Source organism: Vanessa cardui, chromosome 25 (assembly GCF_905220365.1).
Source record: "Vanessa cardui chromosome 25, ilVanCard2.1, whole genome shotgun sequence".
Taxonomy (NCBI): domain Eukaryota; kingdom Metazoa; phylum Arthropoda; class Insecta; order Lepidoptera; family Nymphalidae; genus Vanessa; species Vanessa cardui.
The window spans coordinates 8936120-8955499 of NC_061147.1; the positions used below are offsets into that span (position 1 = coordinate 8936120).

General features: G+C 34.6%; 1 protein-coding gene across 1 annotated transcript; it reads left to right on the plus strand.

The window, feature by feature from the left end:
• Positions 1 to 448: 448 nt before the first annotated feature.
• On the plus strand, positions 449 to 19026 carry LOC124540386 (gamma-aminobutyric acid type B receptor subunit 2). The gene is made up of 31 exons (XM_047117887.1): positions 449 to 674; positions 1571 to 1726; positions 2542 to 2645; positions 3184 to 3321; positions 3622 to 3789; positions 4375 to 4550; positions 5595 to 5769; positions 5887 to 5965; positions 6330 to 6484; positions 6838 to 6989; positions 7464 to 7610; positions 7778 to 7887; positions 8717 to 8847; positions 9446 to 9568; positions 10016 to 10126; positions 10518 to 10646; positions 10991 to 11086; positions 11562 to 11747; positions 12126 to 12243; positions 12322 to 12415; positions 12649 to 12823; positions 13148 to 13306; positions 13605 to 13767; positions 14199 to 14357; positions 14837 to 14944; positions 15161 to 15233; positions 15309 to 15364; positions 15836 to 15915; positions 16172 to 16252; positions 16325 to 16706; positions 17087 to 19026. The coding sequence occupies exons 2-31, from the start codon at positions 1579 to 1581 to the stop codon at positions 17335 to 17337; spliced, it is 4227 nt and encodes a 1408-aa protein (XP_046973843.1). The 5' UTR covers positions 449 to 674; positions 1571 to 1578; the 3' UTR covers positions 17338 to 19026.
• The last annotated feature ends 354 nt before the right edge of the window (positions 19027 to 19380 follow it).

A 19380-nucleotide genomic window follows, 5' to 3' on the forward strand; every position in this document is an offset into this window, starting at 1 on the left:
AGTTTTCAAAATTAAAATGGCTTGTTCTCACATAAAATAATTCATAAAATAGTTACCGTCAACTCACATCAATATATCATTCTATAACTAATTTGTCGTACCTAGTAGTCGTAAGTTTTGTTACCATAAAATGTTGTTGAATCAATTCTGAAAATTATATTTGTATAATAATTGTATCGATAAAGTACCCAGCCAAATGCACAACACTACACTGAAAACCCACCCTCTATCGATTCGCCCCGGCAAAGCCTAATTTTGTATATTTGCTCAATCCGATTCACGCAACTAAGGCTCATATAATAAAACTGACAAACGTAATTGAATCTTATTTACATGTGAATAAAATTGATTTTAAATTGTTAAGTTTTAGTTTTTACGTCGTTTTCTTGTAAGAAACATTATAACATCAGTTTTGTGAATGATACAATAAAGAGCTTTAATAACACTTGTTATAGTTCATTTTGCTTTGACGTTTGTGGTAAGGCAGTTTAATCTTGTACAAGTCTGAAAAGGTGGTTTCAGTGAGGCGTCATGACTTCCATAAAGTGTGTTTTAGTTTTGTGTAAAAATAATTCTGCGTGTTTAATAATTTTGTGACGAAAAAACGGTTTATAATCTGTGTTAAATAAAATTGATTATTATTTATAAACGTATTAAAGAAACATACATTTCAGGTAAGCTACTTAGAGATTGATTTTTCTATATTAAGATTATTAACGATTAAGAAGCTTAAACTAGTTGGATAATTAAAACTATTTTGGAAAATAATTCTTGTAAGGCTTTAATGATTATATTGATAGTTTAAAATTCTCTTTATTGGAAATGATTTGAGTTCTATTTGAATTGCCTTGATTTCTGGATAAGAGAAAAGTATTATTGTTCTCGAGGACGAAAAAAATATCAAAAGGAAAAATTGGAAAAAAATAGAGTCTCATTTCGGAGACTTTGGTCCAGTAAGTCACGTTACGTTGCAAATTTCATGGAATTTTTATCAGAAGGTGTCCTTCTGATGTGCAAATAATATGGTTATGCGAAAATGCTTATAAGTTTCAATCGTATTTAATGCTGTTTAGCGGAAGAGTTAAAAAGAGATAGATTTTTATTTTCAATTGTTATAAGAACTGGTTTCTGGTAACCTGCTGGTAAAAGGTACCACCGCCTAAAGTTACCAAAGAAACTTCGACTATAACTAATGCGACTAACCGTGGGAACTTAGATGTAATGATCTTGTAACTACACTGGCTCACTCAACCTTCAATCCGGAACATAATAATAATTATTATTTCTGCTTGGTGGTTGAATATGTGATGAGTGGGTGGTTTCCTTCAATCTACCTTCAAGCAGGACCACCAAGTGAATGTCAAAACATCTCTAGTCTGTAATTTGCTCATCAACTTTTGTCTGTAAGTTTAAACGTTGAAAAATAGTAACTACTGAGTTTCTTGTCGGTTCTTCTCATTAGAATCTGTATTCGAACTATGGTAGCTCCACTTATAGTCTATTAAATGACGATTCAAAAGGGCAATAAGTTAGATTTTGATTTTGACTTGCATATTATTTTTATTTACAGCTGTTAAAATGAAAAGTCTCATAATTCTACTAATCTTCGGCATCGCCAACGGCGTCCCTCAGAAGCCTAACTTGGATGCCATCCTGAACCGCCGCACCGATGTCTACATCGCCGGCTTTTTCCCCTTTGGCAAGGGGGTGGAGAATTCAAACACTGGTATCTTTAGATAATGCTTTTAAAACAATGCTTGGTAGCTTCATGATAAATAGTAAGCTTATTATTTAGTGTGATAAAAGTGGTCAAGCCTTATAAAGTCGTGTAAAGTAACACTTAATTTTAGATTAGAAGACATCAAAATCTTATGACACATTTCTATTTCCATTATGATGTCCGGATTTTAGCCGCGGTGGCATTTCTTTCAGGAGACTTATAGCCAAATTTTCAGGACATATGTTAAGTACACTGTATATGTATGTATCACAACTTTCATAATTCCAAGGGTCTGCAAATCCGACATGATCAGAAACGGCTTAAACAAATAAGAAAATCAAATTTTGCTTTTAATTTATATTAATATAAAGTACCTAACTAGTAAATAGTATACGCGATATGCACGCACATGAGTATTGGCGATTGATGGCACAAAAGAGCATCATGCCGTTTGCTATTACGGCATCGATCTACACCCAAAGAGCACCAATGGTACTTTGGCTAGTCACTATACCAAAGAGTTGGTCGTTGTTTATATATTTGGATAAATACGTAAAGTCACACTAGTTGTCTTAACATGAAATAGAAAACAATTAACGTTTCGAATATCAAAAACCTGAGAAACTGAAAGATGGTTGCTGTCTATCGCGTATCTAATAGATAAGTAAAGTAAATTGCAGTAAATCAAACAGCTAGTTATTATAAATAGAAACATTTTAGTTGCTGGTATTTTACTGAACATAGCTTTAACAATGTAAGATTATTAAATGATAGCTAAGTCTTAAGAGCTAAGTACCAAAGCTATGCTAAAACCGCTGTAGGTCGAGGCGTGATGCCGAGTGTGAAGCTGGCGCTAGATCACGTCAACGAGCATGATTCAGTGCTCCGTAACTACCGACTGCATATGTGGTGGAATGACACAGAGGTGAGAAATTATTCCATTTGTAACCACAATTGGATGTACTAGTGAAGTGGTTGGTATTGGCTAATCACAGATAGATTTACCATTAATGCTAGGGCACGTCTCCTGTGACACAGAGGTGAGAAATTAGTCCAATGTTCTATAACCACAATTGGATTTACTGGACTAGTGATTGGTATTGGCTAATCAGAGATAGATTTACCATTAATGCCATAGGACTATCTCCTGTTAGAAAGTGTACACGTAATGTCCCACAAGGCCAAAGTTCTGAACTAACTTCTACACTTCCCTTGAGATTAAACTTCGGAAATCATCCACCAAACTTTGTGCAGACTGGATAAATCTAATACAGAATTCCATATAATACGTCCCTAAATATAAATTATAGTTTCAGTAATCTCCAACTTATCTAAAACTACCATTTCACTATATTGGCCGATAATGGCAATAATATTAGTTAAAATAATATCCATTTAACATTTTTTTTTTGACTATCATGTGGTCTATGTTCATTTTGATGTAACTTTTGATTGTAAAACAGTGCAACGCGGCCGTGGGAGTGAAGTCATTTTTCGACATGATGCACAGCGGTCCGCACAAGTTGATGCTGTTTGGAGCGGCGTGTACTCACGTTACTGATCCTATCGCTAAGGCCTCCAAACACTGGCATCTGACACAGGTAATGACATTTACAATTTAAACTTAAAATCAAATAACTTTATTCAAAGTAGAAGCAATAAAACACTACCATCGGAAAAAGGAATACTCTCTATACTCTATCTACTCATATATACCTGAGAAGAACCGGTGAAAGAAAGCAGCGGATATTTTGTATTTTTGGCAATTGCAATTATTTTATTAAAATATAGGGTACAGGATAAAATTTCATGATATGAGTGTTACCGTTTTGAATTAAAATGAGATCATACTTTAAAACCCCAGTAGGTCCTGTATTTATATACCTTTTCTTCTTTCACAGTTGTCATACGCAGATACGCACCCCATGTTCACAAAAGAGGCGTTTCCCAACTTTTTCCGAATTGTACCTTCAGAGAATGCGTTTAACATGCCTCGGATAAGATTGCTGGAACATTTCAACTGGACCAGAGTTGGTACTATCTACCAGAATGAACCAAGATATGCGCTGGTAAGAAATTATTTCATTATAGAGGGTAGTTGTGTTTTTTACAAACGATGTTAGACTACACTTAAATCTATATTAATATTATAAATGTAAAAGTTACTCTGTCTGTCTGTCTATCGAACTTACATGACCAAACAAATGAACACAATTTGATTAAATTTGGTGTAAAGCAAAATTGAACTTTAAGGACTACTAGGCTACGTTTTTTGTCTAACACATGACAACCAACCCCTAAATGCCAGCGAAACCGCGGGCGACAACTAGTATTAAAATAAAATACGCAATTCAAGCTTGTAAATTTGTATCCATCGTAAATAATCCTCAATTTTTAATGCCCAAATTGTTAGGCTACTAAAATGTTGTAAGGGTACAGTTATAAGGTAATTAATTAATGGGTTACATTTTTTTATAGGCTTAAAGTAGCGTGTATTTCTCATATAACCTTGATTATACTGTTTGACAATAATACTAGGCTTCTTTATACACCCAACACGGTAACCTAAAGTCCTTCTTTCCTCATGTATACTACGTAATTACAGTAATTAGATCATTATAATCGTGTATACAATATACATAATTTATTTTCAGGCACATAACAGACTTTTAGCAGATCTAGACTCGGCAAACTTTTTAGTGGATGAATCTCAGAGTTTTGCAACAGAAGTGAAGACAGCTCTGTCGAAATTAAAAGAGAAAGACATCAGAATCATACTCGGAAACTTCAATGAAACGTGGGCTTTGAAAATATTTTGCGAAGCGTACAAGTAAGTATACGTGCCCTGAGGCTTTACATGTACTTTAAATTGGTAATTCATGTTAGTGTTAATCGATGAAGAAAGAGATAAACTGCTAATAGATCTTTTAATTCTACTAATATTGCACTCCAAACAGTTCAGTTACTAAAATCTTTATTTATATGACAACACTTCCACTTTTTTATGGTGTAGGTTGGCGGACGTGCATATAAGCACCGTTCCCATAGACAATGACGCTTTAAGAAATATTAACTAGTCCTTAAATCGTCAATGCGCCACTAACCTTGGGAACTAAGATATTTTGTCCCTTGTGCCTGTTGTTACACTGGCTCACTCAACCTTCAAAGCGAAAAACAACAATACTGTGTACTGTTGTTTGGCGATAGAATAACTGATGATAAGGTGGTAACCTACCCCGACGAGCTTGCACAAAGCCCTACCACCTACAACAAACCCATACTACACCTTCCAAGTAGATATTATATTACGAAGTTATTCTTTACACTTTCACTTTAATTGTACTTATAAAGTTTCGACAACAACTTCGCCAAGATCTTTCTAGTTATGTCGATTGATCATCATTTTTTTAATATCATGATTGTAAATGGCTATTTAAGAAGCCATATAAAACCCTATTCCATTAAAATCCTCCAATAAAATGGTTCGGCAATACACATATTATTATTTGCTATAACATTACGAGCACTTTGTTGGTAAAAGAAAAGAAGGTAAAGTTGGTACCTCGATAGTCTGGTTCCAACCTTTTAAGAACGCTGATCGAGAAATTATTAAAGTCAGCTCATAATCTGCACTTTCTCTATTGTTATGCCTAAAATCTCTCCAGTCTTGTACAAACATTTAGGAAATTATAAATTAAGTAAACTTTTAAATAAAACTAGTTAGATCGGATTTTAATCGCGTATATTAATTATTTTGGACATCCCGACGTTTCGAGCACTTTACAGCGTTCGTAGGTACAGTCTACCCGTGACCACGTCTAATAATCGCGAAAATTTAAGACAACAATTAAGTAAACTTTTGAATGTCCTATAGACTCGAAATGTACGGTCGGGCCTACACGTGGCTACTGCTGGGCACTTACAGTAGCAAGTGGTGGACACGTCGCGCACCCTGCTCGCGACGAGAGCTGGGTGCCGCGCTTGACACCGCCATCCTCACTGACCTATTGCCGCTGTCCACGACCGGCGAGACCACTGTCTCCGGAATCGTAAGTACATTGTTGCACCTTGATGTATACATTCAGTATAAACTGAATTATAATATTGTCTAACGACCCATAAAAAATAAAGAGATGATAATTCTAATTCCTATTTTATCTTTGTAGACGGCCAAAGATTACCAAGTGGAATATGATCGCAGAAGGGGAATAGAATATTCCAGATTTCATGGTTACACATACGATGGTAAGTAATGATTCAGGCTACAAATGCTTTTCTATCCTATTTTGCAAAAAATAAACTAAAAGCGTACCAATGATTCCAACTGTAAGGTTATGATAAATTGCAATGATTTGAATCATGCAATTATGATAGTCAATGTGTCCTAACTTTCTGACATTTATGGCGGTCTAAAAGTATATTTGATTTTAAACATTACCTATGCTTCTTGATTGACGAGCATTCGCCTGCTGTCGAGTCAGTTATTTTTACAATTTCGGAAAAATACATTTGATACAAATGCTCTTTTTTCACTCATTTATAAAGGCAACTGCTTCCGGTCTTACGATCTTGTTCTGCGTTGATGATTGGAAAAATATTTTTCTTATAGGTATATGGGCAATGGCGTTAGCAATTCAAACTGTAGCGCATCGAGTCAAGCTGAAATATAAAGAGAAAACTGTACAGGATTTCAGATATAGAGACAAGGAATGGGAGCAACTGTTCCTGGATGCATTGAGCAATGTCACATTTGAAGGAGTTACTGTAAGTTTAACGTGTATCTATTATACTAAATAGTAGAGTAACAATCAGTAAATATCCTGCTGCTAGGCAGAGACCGTCTTTCGTTTTTGAATAGGTTTGGAGCTGATACCGCCTTGCTTCTTCAGTATAATTTGGTAGACAAATGTGTGGCAAATTTTCTTCAGACTTCTGTTACGTGTATACTACTTACATGTTTACTAAACATTTGCCCGCAAACTTTAGTCTCGTGAGCAAAACATTCGTAGATAATGTCGAAATATCGAACTCCATCAAATAAAAATAAAAAACCGTATAAAAATGTGGTAAATATCTCGTTTTGATGAACCGTAACATTCACCAAATGGAAATTTCAGGGACCAGTTCGTTTTTATGACAACGAGCGAAAAGCATCGATCCTGCTCAAGCAGTTTCAGGGTGAAGTAGGTGAGGTCAAAGTCGGAGAATACTGTGCTGAACGAGATCGTCTCGACCTGGGCAGTGGAGAACCTTTCAGATGGATTGGGAAGTAAGTGTCGACATATAAAAAAAAAAATATGAGTATCAATGGAGCTTTGACGAAATGTTTAAGGTTTTATAAAAATGGTAATTTTCTAATTCAATAATAGTAAAATCTCGTAATATCATTACAAAAATTGCCTCAATGGGTTCAGTAACAATCAAGAATTTTAGGAAGAAAACATCAGCTTTATGCTAGTGAAATTATCATCAAAATCAGTCCAGCTGTTACAGTGATTAGCCGGAATAATCAGATAGACAGACAGACATAAATTGTAAAATATATTATTTTTCATATATGCATTTAGTAAAAAGCGGTTATTTAATAAAATTACACAAATAATAATTACAAACAGACACTAACAATTTTATTATATGTATAGATATAAAATATTGCTACTGTAAATGGTCGATAGTGATGGGATAGTTAAAATGTATGTACATGTCTAAACGAGCCAGCACAAGTAAAGTGTTTTGTTCGAAGGAACCCTCCAAAGGACCGTACGCTGCGGCTGGTGGAGCACACGCAAGTCAACATTACGCTGTATTCGGTGCTCGTGTCGTGCTCCGTCCTCGGGATCCTGCTCGCCACTGCCTTCCTCGCGATGAACATCCACTACCGGAACCAGAGGTCTGCCGTTACGAAAAAACTGATGTGTGATATTTATCGAGTGACTCCGTCAATTCCTGCTTTTAATATACATCGATGATGATTTAAATTCCTTTTCCACACATATCAAATGGCAATAATGTCGTATTTTCTTCTGACACTTAATCATAAAGTTGCTTCCATATTAGGTATATAAAAATGTCATCCCCACATCTCAACAATTTGATCATCGTGGGATGCATGCTGACTTACCTCAGCGTGATCTTCCTCGGGCTCGACTCCAGCCTCAGCAGCATCGGTATGTCCATCATCTGTTCTCTCTGAGCCTTTATCAATGTTAATTCTATTGTCATTCATTATTATCTTTGTGTTCTCTCTATCTTTTATCGGATCGAAGGTAACCTTAACAATATAATTGGTCGAAAGTTTTCATTCAATCAAATTTCGATTATTCATTAAATTAAACTTTTTCGAATAAATAGAAAAATAAATAGCACTTTCGATTCGCATGTCGCTGGCACTCCGTCACGTTCACGATCTCATTCAGTTCATTCATTCTTAGGTCTTTCTCAGGAAGTACCACGTGGAGGTAATAGCTTGCTACAAACCCAGCTTGAGCTTCGACCCCGGGCAGAATGGAACCCGCTAACCAAATTTTGGGAACTAACCCCCTCATTATTTTAGACTGATTCTGAGAAAGACCTAGGCGATTTTCTAGGTCGTCGGAGTCGACAGCATGTTTCCAAGTTTTGGTTTATTTTCCTTCTATCCATCGCTTTTGGTGGTATGTGATAATTTTGTGTTTTTCATAGCTTTACCATCCAGTATTTGTAAGTACTTTGACGTTATCGCTTCTATTTCGTTAATTTGTTTGAAATTTGCATCTACATAATCAATCATATCTTAATTCACAGCGAAATTGCTTGATGCTATTACTTGTATTCGAATATTGCATGTTCAAATTACGTAAAGTAAAAATCTTATCCTATTTGTATAAATTACGTCTAAGTAAACAAATCATATTATATACATAAAATGTATCTTAGCTTTAATATTTATCAAAATATTATTTGATTGTTTTGTTATTTAAAAAAAAATCTGCTCAAGTAATGATTATACGATTACAGCCGCGTTTCCATACATCTGCACGGCGCGAGCTTGGCTGTTGATGGCCGGCTTTAGCCTGGCTTTTGGTGCAATGTTCTCTAAGACCTGGCGTGTTCACTCTATCTTTACCGACGTTAAGCTTAATAAAAAGGTTACTAAAATATTGTTTCTTAACTGTTTGTATTTTTTGATTTAACATTATACTAGTTCGAATAATAAGTGGTTATATTCTCGATTGATTTTTATTAGCCAATGATGATGATGTAGTCCTGACCCATTTCAGCTATGATGGCCAAATCCACTTGACAACTGCACACATATTATAGTGCATAATTGTCTGTGTAAACTCAGGCGCACTCTTTATTCTGTCATTAATAATCCGATAGAATAGAAAATCTGACGCAACCAGAAAACGAATTTATCGACTAAATGCTCAATAAGTTCATGTTCAGTTTGAACCTGAGTTGAAATCGGGCCATCAGACAAACAAAACTGTCAATTAGCCAATACAATATTCGCTATAAATGGCTTAGGATGCGTACTTAATTTGTATTACAATTTATCTCGTACTCGGCGGTGAAGGAAAACATCGTGAGGAAACTGTATCTACCAATCTGCATTTTTAGTAGCGTGGAGGAATATGCCTCAAACCTTCTCCTCAAAGGGAGAGGACGCCTTAGACCATATGTGGGAAATTTAAAGACTGTTAATGATAATAAATCTGTATTAACTCATTAATATATTTACAGGTGATAAAAGACTATCAGTTATTCATGGTGGTAGGCGTGCTGCTGTGCATTGACCTAGCCATCATGACTACTTGGCAGATATCCGATCCTTTCTACAGAGCCACTAAGCAGATGGAGGCATACGTAAGTAACACCTAGTGTTAAGCTCGCAGTACAGTTTATCGATTTGAAGTGACTATGTTTACACTCGTATCAAAACATTTGTGTTCTTTTGTTACGTAGAAAGTGTTGTCAAGTCAATTATTAATTACTAGTTTTAGCACACGGTTTCGTTAGCGTTTTTGGGGTTGGATTGTCACGTGTTAGGCAAAAAAAAATTCTATGTCCTTCCTTGGAGTTCAAGTTTGCTTTATAACAAATTGCATCAAATTCAATTCAGTAGTTTGGTAGTGAAAGAGCAACAAACATTTTACATTTATAATATTAGTATAGATTGGTAACCAAAAAGACGCGCTTTTTAGTACTAGTAGCCAGGTATTTTTACTTTTTACTGTTAATTTCCTAGTTGATTTAGTAACATAACAACATAAAAATGTAACGTTATTCATATTTAAACTGCTGTCTTTCTAGCCACATCCAACAAGCGAAGATATAGTAATTGTGCAAGAAAATGAGTATTGCCAATCGGAACGCATGCCCATATTCATTGGAGCTATCTACGCTTATAAGGGACTACTATTGGTAAGTGACAATGATTAAAAAATATTATCTTCTGGCTAACCTACTATTCTGAGAATTTTTCTCTCTCATTGTCTCTCATTTTTGTTATTTTTAAAAGTTTATACATTTCTAGCTGGTTAAGGGTGTCTTTTGCTGGAACAATAATACAGATCATAATCTTCAGATTTTTCCGAAGTTTCTTAAGTTCCTTATTGCTATTTTTCTAAGTTGATTCCAAAATATTTTTATGGCTAACATTAATCATTTTATTGAGTGAAATAGGTATGATAATTGTAGATTCCATACCTTATCATAGTTATATAGGATTTTAAATTAACATGGTTATTTTTATTATTAAAGTTATTAATTTCATAGTTAATCTTCTAAATAAAAGTTTTGGTACATTTTGTAGGTATTCGGCGCGTTCTTAGCTTGGGAAACGAGACACGTCTCCATACCGGCTCTGAATGATTCAAAGCACATTGGTCTGTCCGTTTACAATGTGCTCATCATGTGCATCATGGGTGCTCCTATAGCTTTGGTAAGCACCTTTTTAGTACAAAGTATTATTTCTCTTGCACCAAATTACTGAGATATATCCGATTTTCCACAGATCCGCGTTTGGTACTGATGAAAATATAGTCTACATAATACTTTAAAAAATAGTAAAATGTAGTATTACCGTCATTCCATGGAACAGAAAGATTATGTATAAATAGTTACGGTCAAATAAAAAGTTTAAAAAATTGTTCTGAGAATACAGTGATGACGTAACATATTATGTTAGATCTAATCCCTAAATAATACAAACTTATCAAAGGTGTCGAATGAATCACACAGAGCAGATTGTAACGAACAGTTTTTTGAGTATTTTTTGTTTTTCAGGTATTAGCTGACCACAAAGATGCATTGTTTGTATTGATCGCAATCTTCATCATCTTCTGCACTACGGCTACTCTGTGCTTAGTTTTTGTGCCTAAGGTATGTAATAGTACGTATATTATTAGAGGTAATATTTTTAAGAACGTCGGTAGGCGCGCTAAAAATCATGCCAACTCGTTGGAAGTTGTTACTACCCATAGACATTGCTCCATAAGACATTTTAGCCATTACTTTTATCGTCAATGCGCCATTAACATTGAGAACAGCGGTTCTATGGCTCTTGTTTGGTATGACAATGTTTTATTGAGTAGACGATGTAAATCAAACTGACCTAACCTAACCATGTGTTCTGGTTGTAGCTTCAATAATTTGTTTATGCGACTGATGACGCTGATGACTTAATCTCAAGACTCTATTTATTGATGTAACCGTTTCTGTTGTAATATTAAAATAAATAAAGATAATTATATATGAGAGATGGCAAAGCAAGAATAAAATCAATATAATAAGGCGTGCTTAGGTCATATAGTAACATTTAACGCAATGATAATCCTGTAATGTCGTTTGCACATAGCTGGTGGAGTTGCGGCGCAACGGCTCGGGCGGTTCGGGCGGAGCGCGCATCCGCGCCACGCTGCGGCCCGCCGCGCCGCACGAGTGCCGCGAGCCCGGTCCCGAGCTGGAGCGCCGCCTCAAGGAGCTGCGCCAGTACAACAACCGCTACCGCCGCACGCTGCAGGCCAAGGAGAACGAGCTGCAGGTGATATTGACCTAACCTGACCATTGTTTGTAGCTAGCGAGAAGCATTCCTTTTGTATTACAATTATTTAATTCTTAAATAGGAGGTGTATTATTATGTTACGTTTTTCTGAGGTTATATTTTGTTACATAATTCGTGTCGTGTTCGGCGGTGAAGAAAAACACCACGAGAAACCTGCATGTTTCTAATTTCGTTGAAATTCTGCCACATGTGTATTATACCAACCCGCATTGGTACAGCGTGGTGAATATGTTCCAAACCTTCTTCTCAAAGGGAGAGGAGGGCTTAGTCCAGATATTGACAGGCTGTTGTTGAGGATGATAGTGATGAGCTTATTTAGAATTGAAATCAATTTAACTAGATAAACACATATTTTAGATGTTACTCAGCAAGCTAGGAAGTGACGCCAGTTCTGAGTCATCAGTCCGAGACTCGAAATCACCTGGCACATTGAGAACTAGATTGCCGGTGCCCAGAGAAAACCTTAGTCACCCAGGTAAATTGGCTTTTCTGACTTTTTTGGAAAAGTCACTGATTTTCTTGATTTTCTACTTAGCAATTGTTCGCGTTGCAGAAACCAGTGACATCACATCCGTTTGCAGTCTCAGTGCATCAGCTGGTGCAGAAACTGAATACATTAGTATGCAGACTCAACCATGCAATGACAAGCAAGTATTTTATCGTTTTCAAGTAGAACTAACTTTGAAACAAACATTGTACAGTAGATTTAAAAAAAAAGCTATTTAATTTATGACGTGGAATTATTATTATCTATAAAAAGGGCGGTTATTTTGAAATTACTAATAGAAAATATTTATTTTCATTCATAGAAGCAGAAGCGTAGTATGCATTCTGTAATGCAACAGCTACTAAAATTCAATACGCGACTTATAATTTTCAGACCCAAACCTTCAGCGCCCGTGGAACCCATAAAGGAAGTGCTTAAAGAACCCAGAAAGGAACAAACAAAGAATGTATCGTTCAAGAATCACTTGGATTACACGAGTCCACCATCATCTAAAGCTGTGCCTGAGAAAGATCAACTGGCCAAGTTACCGTATGGATGGTCTACTGAGGTTATATTGCTAATTTATTCTAATAGATTACAGTTTTACGAAGTAACTCTGCTCAGGTTCAAGTATGTGGAACGATGAACTTAGTGGTACATCATTCATAGAGCTAGAATAACTAAAGTCTTTTTTGGCCATTAACCATCAGGTGGTCCATTTGCTGGTCTACCCTCCTAAGCAAAAAGAAAAGTCAAAATTTTTCAAGCTCTAAATAAGTATTACCCAATGAGGCTGTCAAAAAAATGTTTAACATTTACTGAATATTATCAAATTATTAGATATATTGATTTAAAATATAATTAACATATTTTTTATTATTATACATTCAAGGAACCGGAGCCTACAAAGCCTAAAATATCGGAACCGGCCAAAGCAGAAGCCAAAACGATTCCAGCATTGAAGCCAAGTGATACACCAACTGTTAAATCTGTGCCAGCCAAAGTCCAAGAGCCAATGTACACAAAGGCGGCAACGCCTAAGGTTAACAAGGTCAGATAAGAGTTATCAGATCACATAATATTATATCTGGTTTTTGATCAAAATTACGATCAATTTTATTCCTTAGCGCTTCCAACTTTGACGACCTCCGTGGTCGAGTCGATGTAGATTACCATTAGTTTTCTATGTTGTCTTGGATCTAGGTGTATGTGGCACCGTCGTTACTTATGATTTTCCATAACACAAGTGCTTTAGCTACTTACATTTGGATCAGATAATATATGTATGTGATGTTGTTTCATATTATTTGTCATCTTAACTAATGTTCCTAATAAATTAATGTATGTAGACACCGGAGATGCAGAAGAAAGTGACGAAGGCTCAAGAGAGCAAGCGCGAGGTGAAGAGCGCGCCGCGCACGCACCGCCGCATGTCGAGCGCCAGCGCGGGCGCGCTGCTCGCCGACCTGCTGCACGCGCCCGCCGACGACGCCGCGCCGGACAAGAAACACGGTCAGCATACTATTTATTTTAAAGCCAATCGATAACCTGTTATAGCCTCCAAAATTAAGAACAGACACATTATCTCGTGGCAGATTATAGACACCAGTCGGTTTGGAATACTACAAAAACTGCCTGAACTATTGTTCTAAAAAACCTATGTCGACAGATTTTGTCTAATTCCCAATCAATCACAGAGGAGCAAAGGCTTAATAAGATGCTCAAATACAACTCAATACATATCAACACATTCTGGTGCCCTATAAGTAAACAATGTCCTTTACAATATCGGAATATAGGGCCGGAGCGAGGTATTGGCCAGGAGCTGGCTTAATAGATATTACGGCAAAAACCATGGCTATGACATTTCCTTAATAATAAGAGTCAGTTATCTTCCAACAAATCCAAAATGGCTTAGTGAATCAAAAAGTATTCTATTTAAGTATCACAATTTAGAACATTAAATATAACTCTCAATTCAACATTGTTCTTTGTTCCTGATGAAGAACGAGAGCCGCCTGTTCTGTACAAGCCAAAACAAGAACCCGAGGACATATTGGATATCGACCTTGACTATTCTTCTGCGGAGAGGAAAAAGACCTGTAAGATCTTACACAAATATAATTGTTTATGTAAACGAGAATACAAAACATTAGCTATTTGGCCTGTTTGCTGACCAAATTGCTTTTTTATTCGATCAATAGTTTATTGAGAACTAATACTCTCCAGACACAATCAATTATCATCATTAAATTCAGAATGGGGTAGCAAAATGTTATCACGGGCATGAATGAATATTAAGTTTTTTATAGAACAATTTACAGGCGCGAATTAGTCTGCATTGGCAGAAATTGGTAGTAGAAATTAAAATTATGTTTTTTTTAATCGATGTGGTGTACCATACTAAAAATTTAAGATGTGAGGTATTGATACACAAAGTCATTAAATCACTAGTAGGCTTCTTCTTTGGCTAAGTATCTTATTTAAGGATTGATGGGACTTCATTTACAATATAAATTATTTTACGAATACCATGATGTATTCTCTACGATAAGTTTTCTCACGAAAATATAACTTTTAGGTCAAAGGAAAGATTCAGAGAAACGAAAAAAGGAAAATTTCATAGTTGTTCAAAGTGATCTGTGGGATACGAATACTTTCCAGTACACGTGTCAGAAATCACCACCAAGTAAGTAAAATTAGAGATTTTAAGTCTTCAAATTTGGTAAACATTGCATTACAACAACATTACAACAGACTTATTTTGGTTAACGTTACTAAGAAATATGTCTTATTTTCGTGTAGAATTTTTTTTTTAAATCAATGAGCCATCTGTTTTTATACTTCAGCTCGACTTTTTAGAGCCATAGAAATGTACAAAAAAATAAACTAAATATAAATTCAGGTCATGCTCACTCTCCAATGCAACGAAGTGTTTCAGAGAAGAGTCGACAGCAATCATCACCCCACCATCACAGGTAAATTCGACCACACTAGAGCCAATGTTTATGTTTTTGACTTTATCACTATAACAATATTGAAATGGTTTTCAGGGAAACAGATAGCAGAAGCACGGATAGAAGAGCTTCGAATGCTTCCATTAATCACGGTGAGTTTCAACTAAATATAACTAATACGTTACTATGAATAAGTTGATTAGAAGATGAAATGATACGACAGTAAAAAGATGTTTTCATGAAGTAAGGTTATTTAAATTTTTAAACTTTACATAGTGTAAAACAAAGTCGTTTACCGCTGTCGGTCCCTATGTATGTTCAAGAGTGATTCGAGGGGAAGGTTTTTGTACATAATAAATGGACACTATAGTAAAAAAACGCTGACAATTTTTGAAGTTTCTAATGTGATGTCGTAAATAAACAAATTCTGTAGTATATTTATCATCATTGCACCCGTGCGAAACCGGAGCGGGTCGTTAGAAATTAATATAATTTTTAAAGAAGATTTTACAACTTACACCAATTTAGTCTGACCTTTGCTAAAGTATCTTTAAAGTACTCTGTATATATCTTACCTTAAAATGTAGATTAATAATTAATCTTAATATTGGTTATCACTTTAGTTGGCTCAACAGCGAGAGTTGCGACGCCCGAAGGATATCGAGAAGCGGAAACTCTACGAATGACTGATCGCTTGTCGAAAGTAAGTACATCAAATAAACTGATTATCAGTAATTGTATGGATTTGGGAATAGGTGGGGTATATTTATTCTATATGAAAGTCCAAAGACTTAAATGGGATTTTTTCTCATACCATCTTATAAGTAATTATTCCAGTGGAAGTAACAAAAAAAGACAAACGAACCGTCTACTATGAAACTTTTCATACTAATACAAAAGTATTTGTTTACATTACGTTATTACTATGAGCTAAATTTGTAAATATATTATGGTTTTAGCGCCGAGGTTCAGAATTTCCACAGCCAGTGAGTACACCGCCTCATCAGATACAAACAAAAAGACGACAATCTACTGCAATGGTACGTATCCTAGTAATGAAAACTCTTTGTTTAATTTATTTCTCAGTGTATTCATAACATTTTCCTAAACAGATGAGAACATATCAAGAAGAACAGCTACAGAAAATGGAAACAACACCACAAAAACACGAGGAGGTACCCAAAATGCAGCTTCAAGAAAAAACAGTTCCTGAAATGGAACGGAAAGTGGCAGAAACTAAGGACAGAAAGCCAGATCCAGATATCATAAGAATATCTAAAAGGCAGGAGTCACCAGCGAAGAGATTGGTACAAGATCCTGATACGATAAGAGTTACGAAAGGCCAAGAGTCTCCGTCTAAGAGGTTGAGGCAAGAAGCAGAGCCACTAAAAAGAGCGAAAGGTGTTGGGGATTCGCCGAAACTTACCCAAGCCGCACAAACTCGACCCGACCATTACAAGAGCAGTCCAAACGTTGCATCACGACATAAAACTGGTAATTTGTTTGAGTATAACTTTATTATAGCAACATACGATTAACACTTTACGACGTTAACTTTTGTTATTTAGTTATTATCCTTAAATTATTGAAGTTTATTGTGTAACTTGTCACTTTAATTAAATTACCTGAATTTAGATTTTGTTTTAAAGGCGATTTAAACAAATTATAACATTTTAGGGCCTATAGCGTCTGTAGTGTATAAACGCATATATATGACATAAAAAAGTATCTGATACATTCTGGTTTCCATAAATTAAATTATATGAAAACTCTTACTAATGATGCTTTCTTGAATAGTCCTATTGATTGGCTAACTAGTATCGATGTTTTTGTCTGATGATTAAAATTTTTAATAACGATACCTTAATTTTCAGAATCACCCAACAAAAGGGACGAGCGCAAATCAGCAACCTACTCTCGTAGCGACTCCAAACGTCAGGAGTCTGTCGATAGGAAGATGTACACAGCCAGCTCAGAATCCGAGTTGTTTGAATGCGCTATCCTACCAATATTTCATAAGCTACTAACTGAGAGGCACAAGAGCCAACCCCATGGCCTGAATCTCAGTTATGGAGTCAGCTGTCCTAATATATCAATTAAGTGCGATATTGTGGAGTATTTATAAATTCAAGTGCTGTTTCCTATTGTGACAATTTGATGCAGTCCCAATAGATTGTGAAGGAAAAGTGCTTTTGCGTTTGAGTGTGTGTCTATGTGTAAGTGAGGATGAAAAGTATACTATGACTATAAATTTTACTCTATTCGTTTAAATTTTTTTAAGACATGTTAAGTTTCATTTACATGGCTTTGCTTCAGTAACGGGTCACAAATTGCTCATGTTAATTTCATTATCTTTATTGTATCTATATGAAATGAATGCGAATGCCTTGTTTCTGCTTTTCAGAATAATAAAATAAATAAATAAGTGGTCACAGCGTTATCTGTAATTTGCTTGATGTGGCTGCGGTGCCATGTATACGAAGCATAGTGGACGCGCCATGGTGATTTATTTTTGGCAGTTTTATGTAAATGTAAATTCAGATGTTACTATAGTTCGACAGAAAAACCGCAAATCCGCCATTAATTATGGCGTATGAGAATGCATCATAATGTTGTGTACGGTTAATATCTTTATCGTAAAGTGAAAAGACTCTTGATATTTAGTCAGTTTTTAATATAGTCATTACGAAATTCGTTAGTTAATAAGCTCAGTTTTATAATTAATCATTCATTGTAAAATTATTTTAAAAACATTTAATTAGAACAAAATAATGTAACTATGTAAAAAATATTTTAATGTCATAATTACAAAGCTGACTCTAATACCTCTTGATTTTGCATAAATACAAAAGCTATTGCACGATGAAATACTCAAAAATTAGTAATACTCTCATGAAACAAATTAATTTAATTACTAATTTATTTACGATTAAATAATCTTAGTTAAATAAAACGATCAACGTTATTTTGTAAGTTTTTTTTTTACAAAATGTCTGCTCACTGCTGTTAAAGGCGTAGATTAAATATACTATTTTACGAATAAAACTAAAACTATTACCTATCGAAATCACAACGTGTCTAGTAATTTTTAATGTCGTTAATAATTGTTGTATGTAAATGTTATTGTGATTATTATAATTAGCAAGTTCATTTACGGGTTTTATGAATAACTGATAATAGATAACATTAAGAAAATATAATAGGTATTTGTTACTGAATATATTTAATTTTTAAATTCCATTGTATGGTATTAATATTTGCTAGTAATGTCAATATATTGTCAATGTATAATAATCTGTGGCTGTACTTACAGTACCGGGGCGAGCAGCGATGTGACCCACGAATTAATCGGTTAAATGACTTTACTAGACGTTATTCAAGCAATTTTAAAAAGTATATTATGTAAATAATTTATAGTACTAATAATATAAACGACTCGATTCTTTCTTTATCCTTGCCCAGACAAATTTTTCGATTAAAATATTTTTAGAGTTGCTAGAAAATTGCCCTGAGAGTAATTGGTAATGTCATATTAAAAATATACTATTGTGCTGTTTTATTAATAAGTATTACGTGTCGTCTCCAAAATGTACGTACAATACAATTGCACAAAAACATTCATTATGAATTAAGTAGTTACCTTTCTTGAAATCTATTCATAGATGAAGAAAAAAATATGGTTAACACATTTAGATAGTAGTAATAGGTAAATTGTAAATAATTTACAAAACGTTGAAAGTTATGTTATGTTAATGTTCTTTGAATTTTATCGATTAATCTTATTGTTTAAATTACTGTTTTATATTCATCTATTCGCACGTATTAAAGACTTAATAGAATATTTAATTTAAATTAGTTATAAGATAATAAATAATTTATTACAAATTGTATTTTATTAACTTTCCTCCTTTGATTAAATTTTTAGTAAAACTATGGATACATTCAATTTTGTCATTTTCATTTTTATGCTGATTTTAATACGTAATTGAAAATAAAATAGCAAAATAACTAACTAACTAAAAAGTTATATTGATTGATTTTATTTATAAAATATTTTTAATGTTGTAATTTCTTCTTAGAACAATTATTTGGAAATCAATTTTAATTTTAAATAACGTCCTTCGTATTTCTCTGTTTAATATATTTGTTGAGCAGATAAGCTAGATTC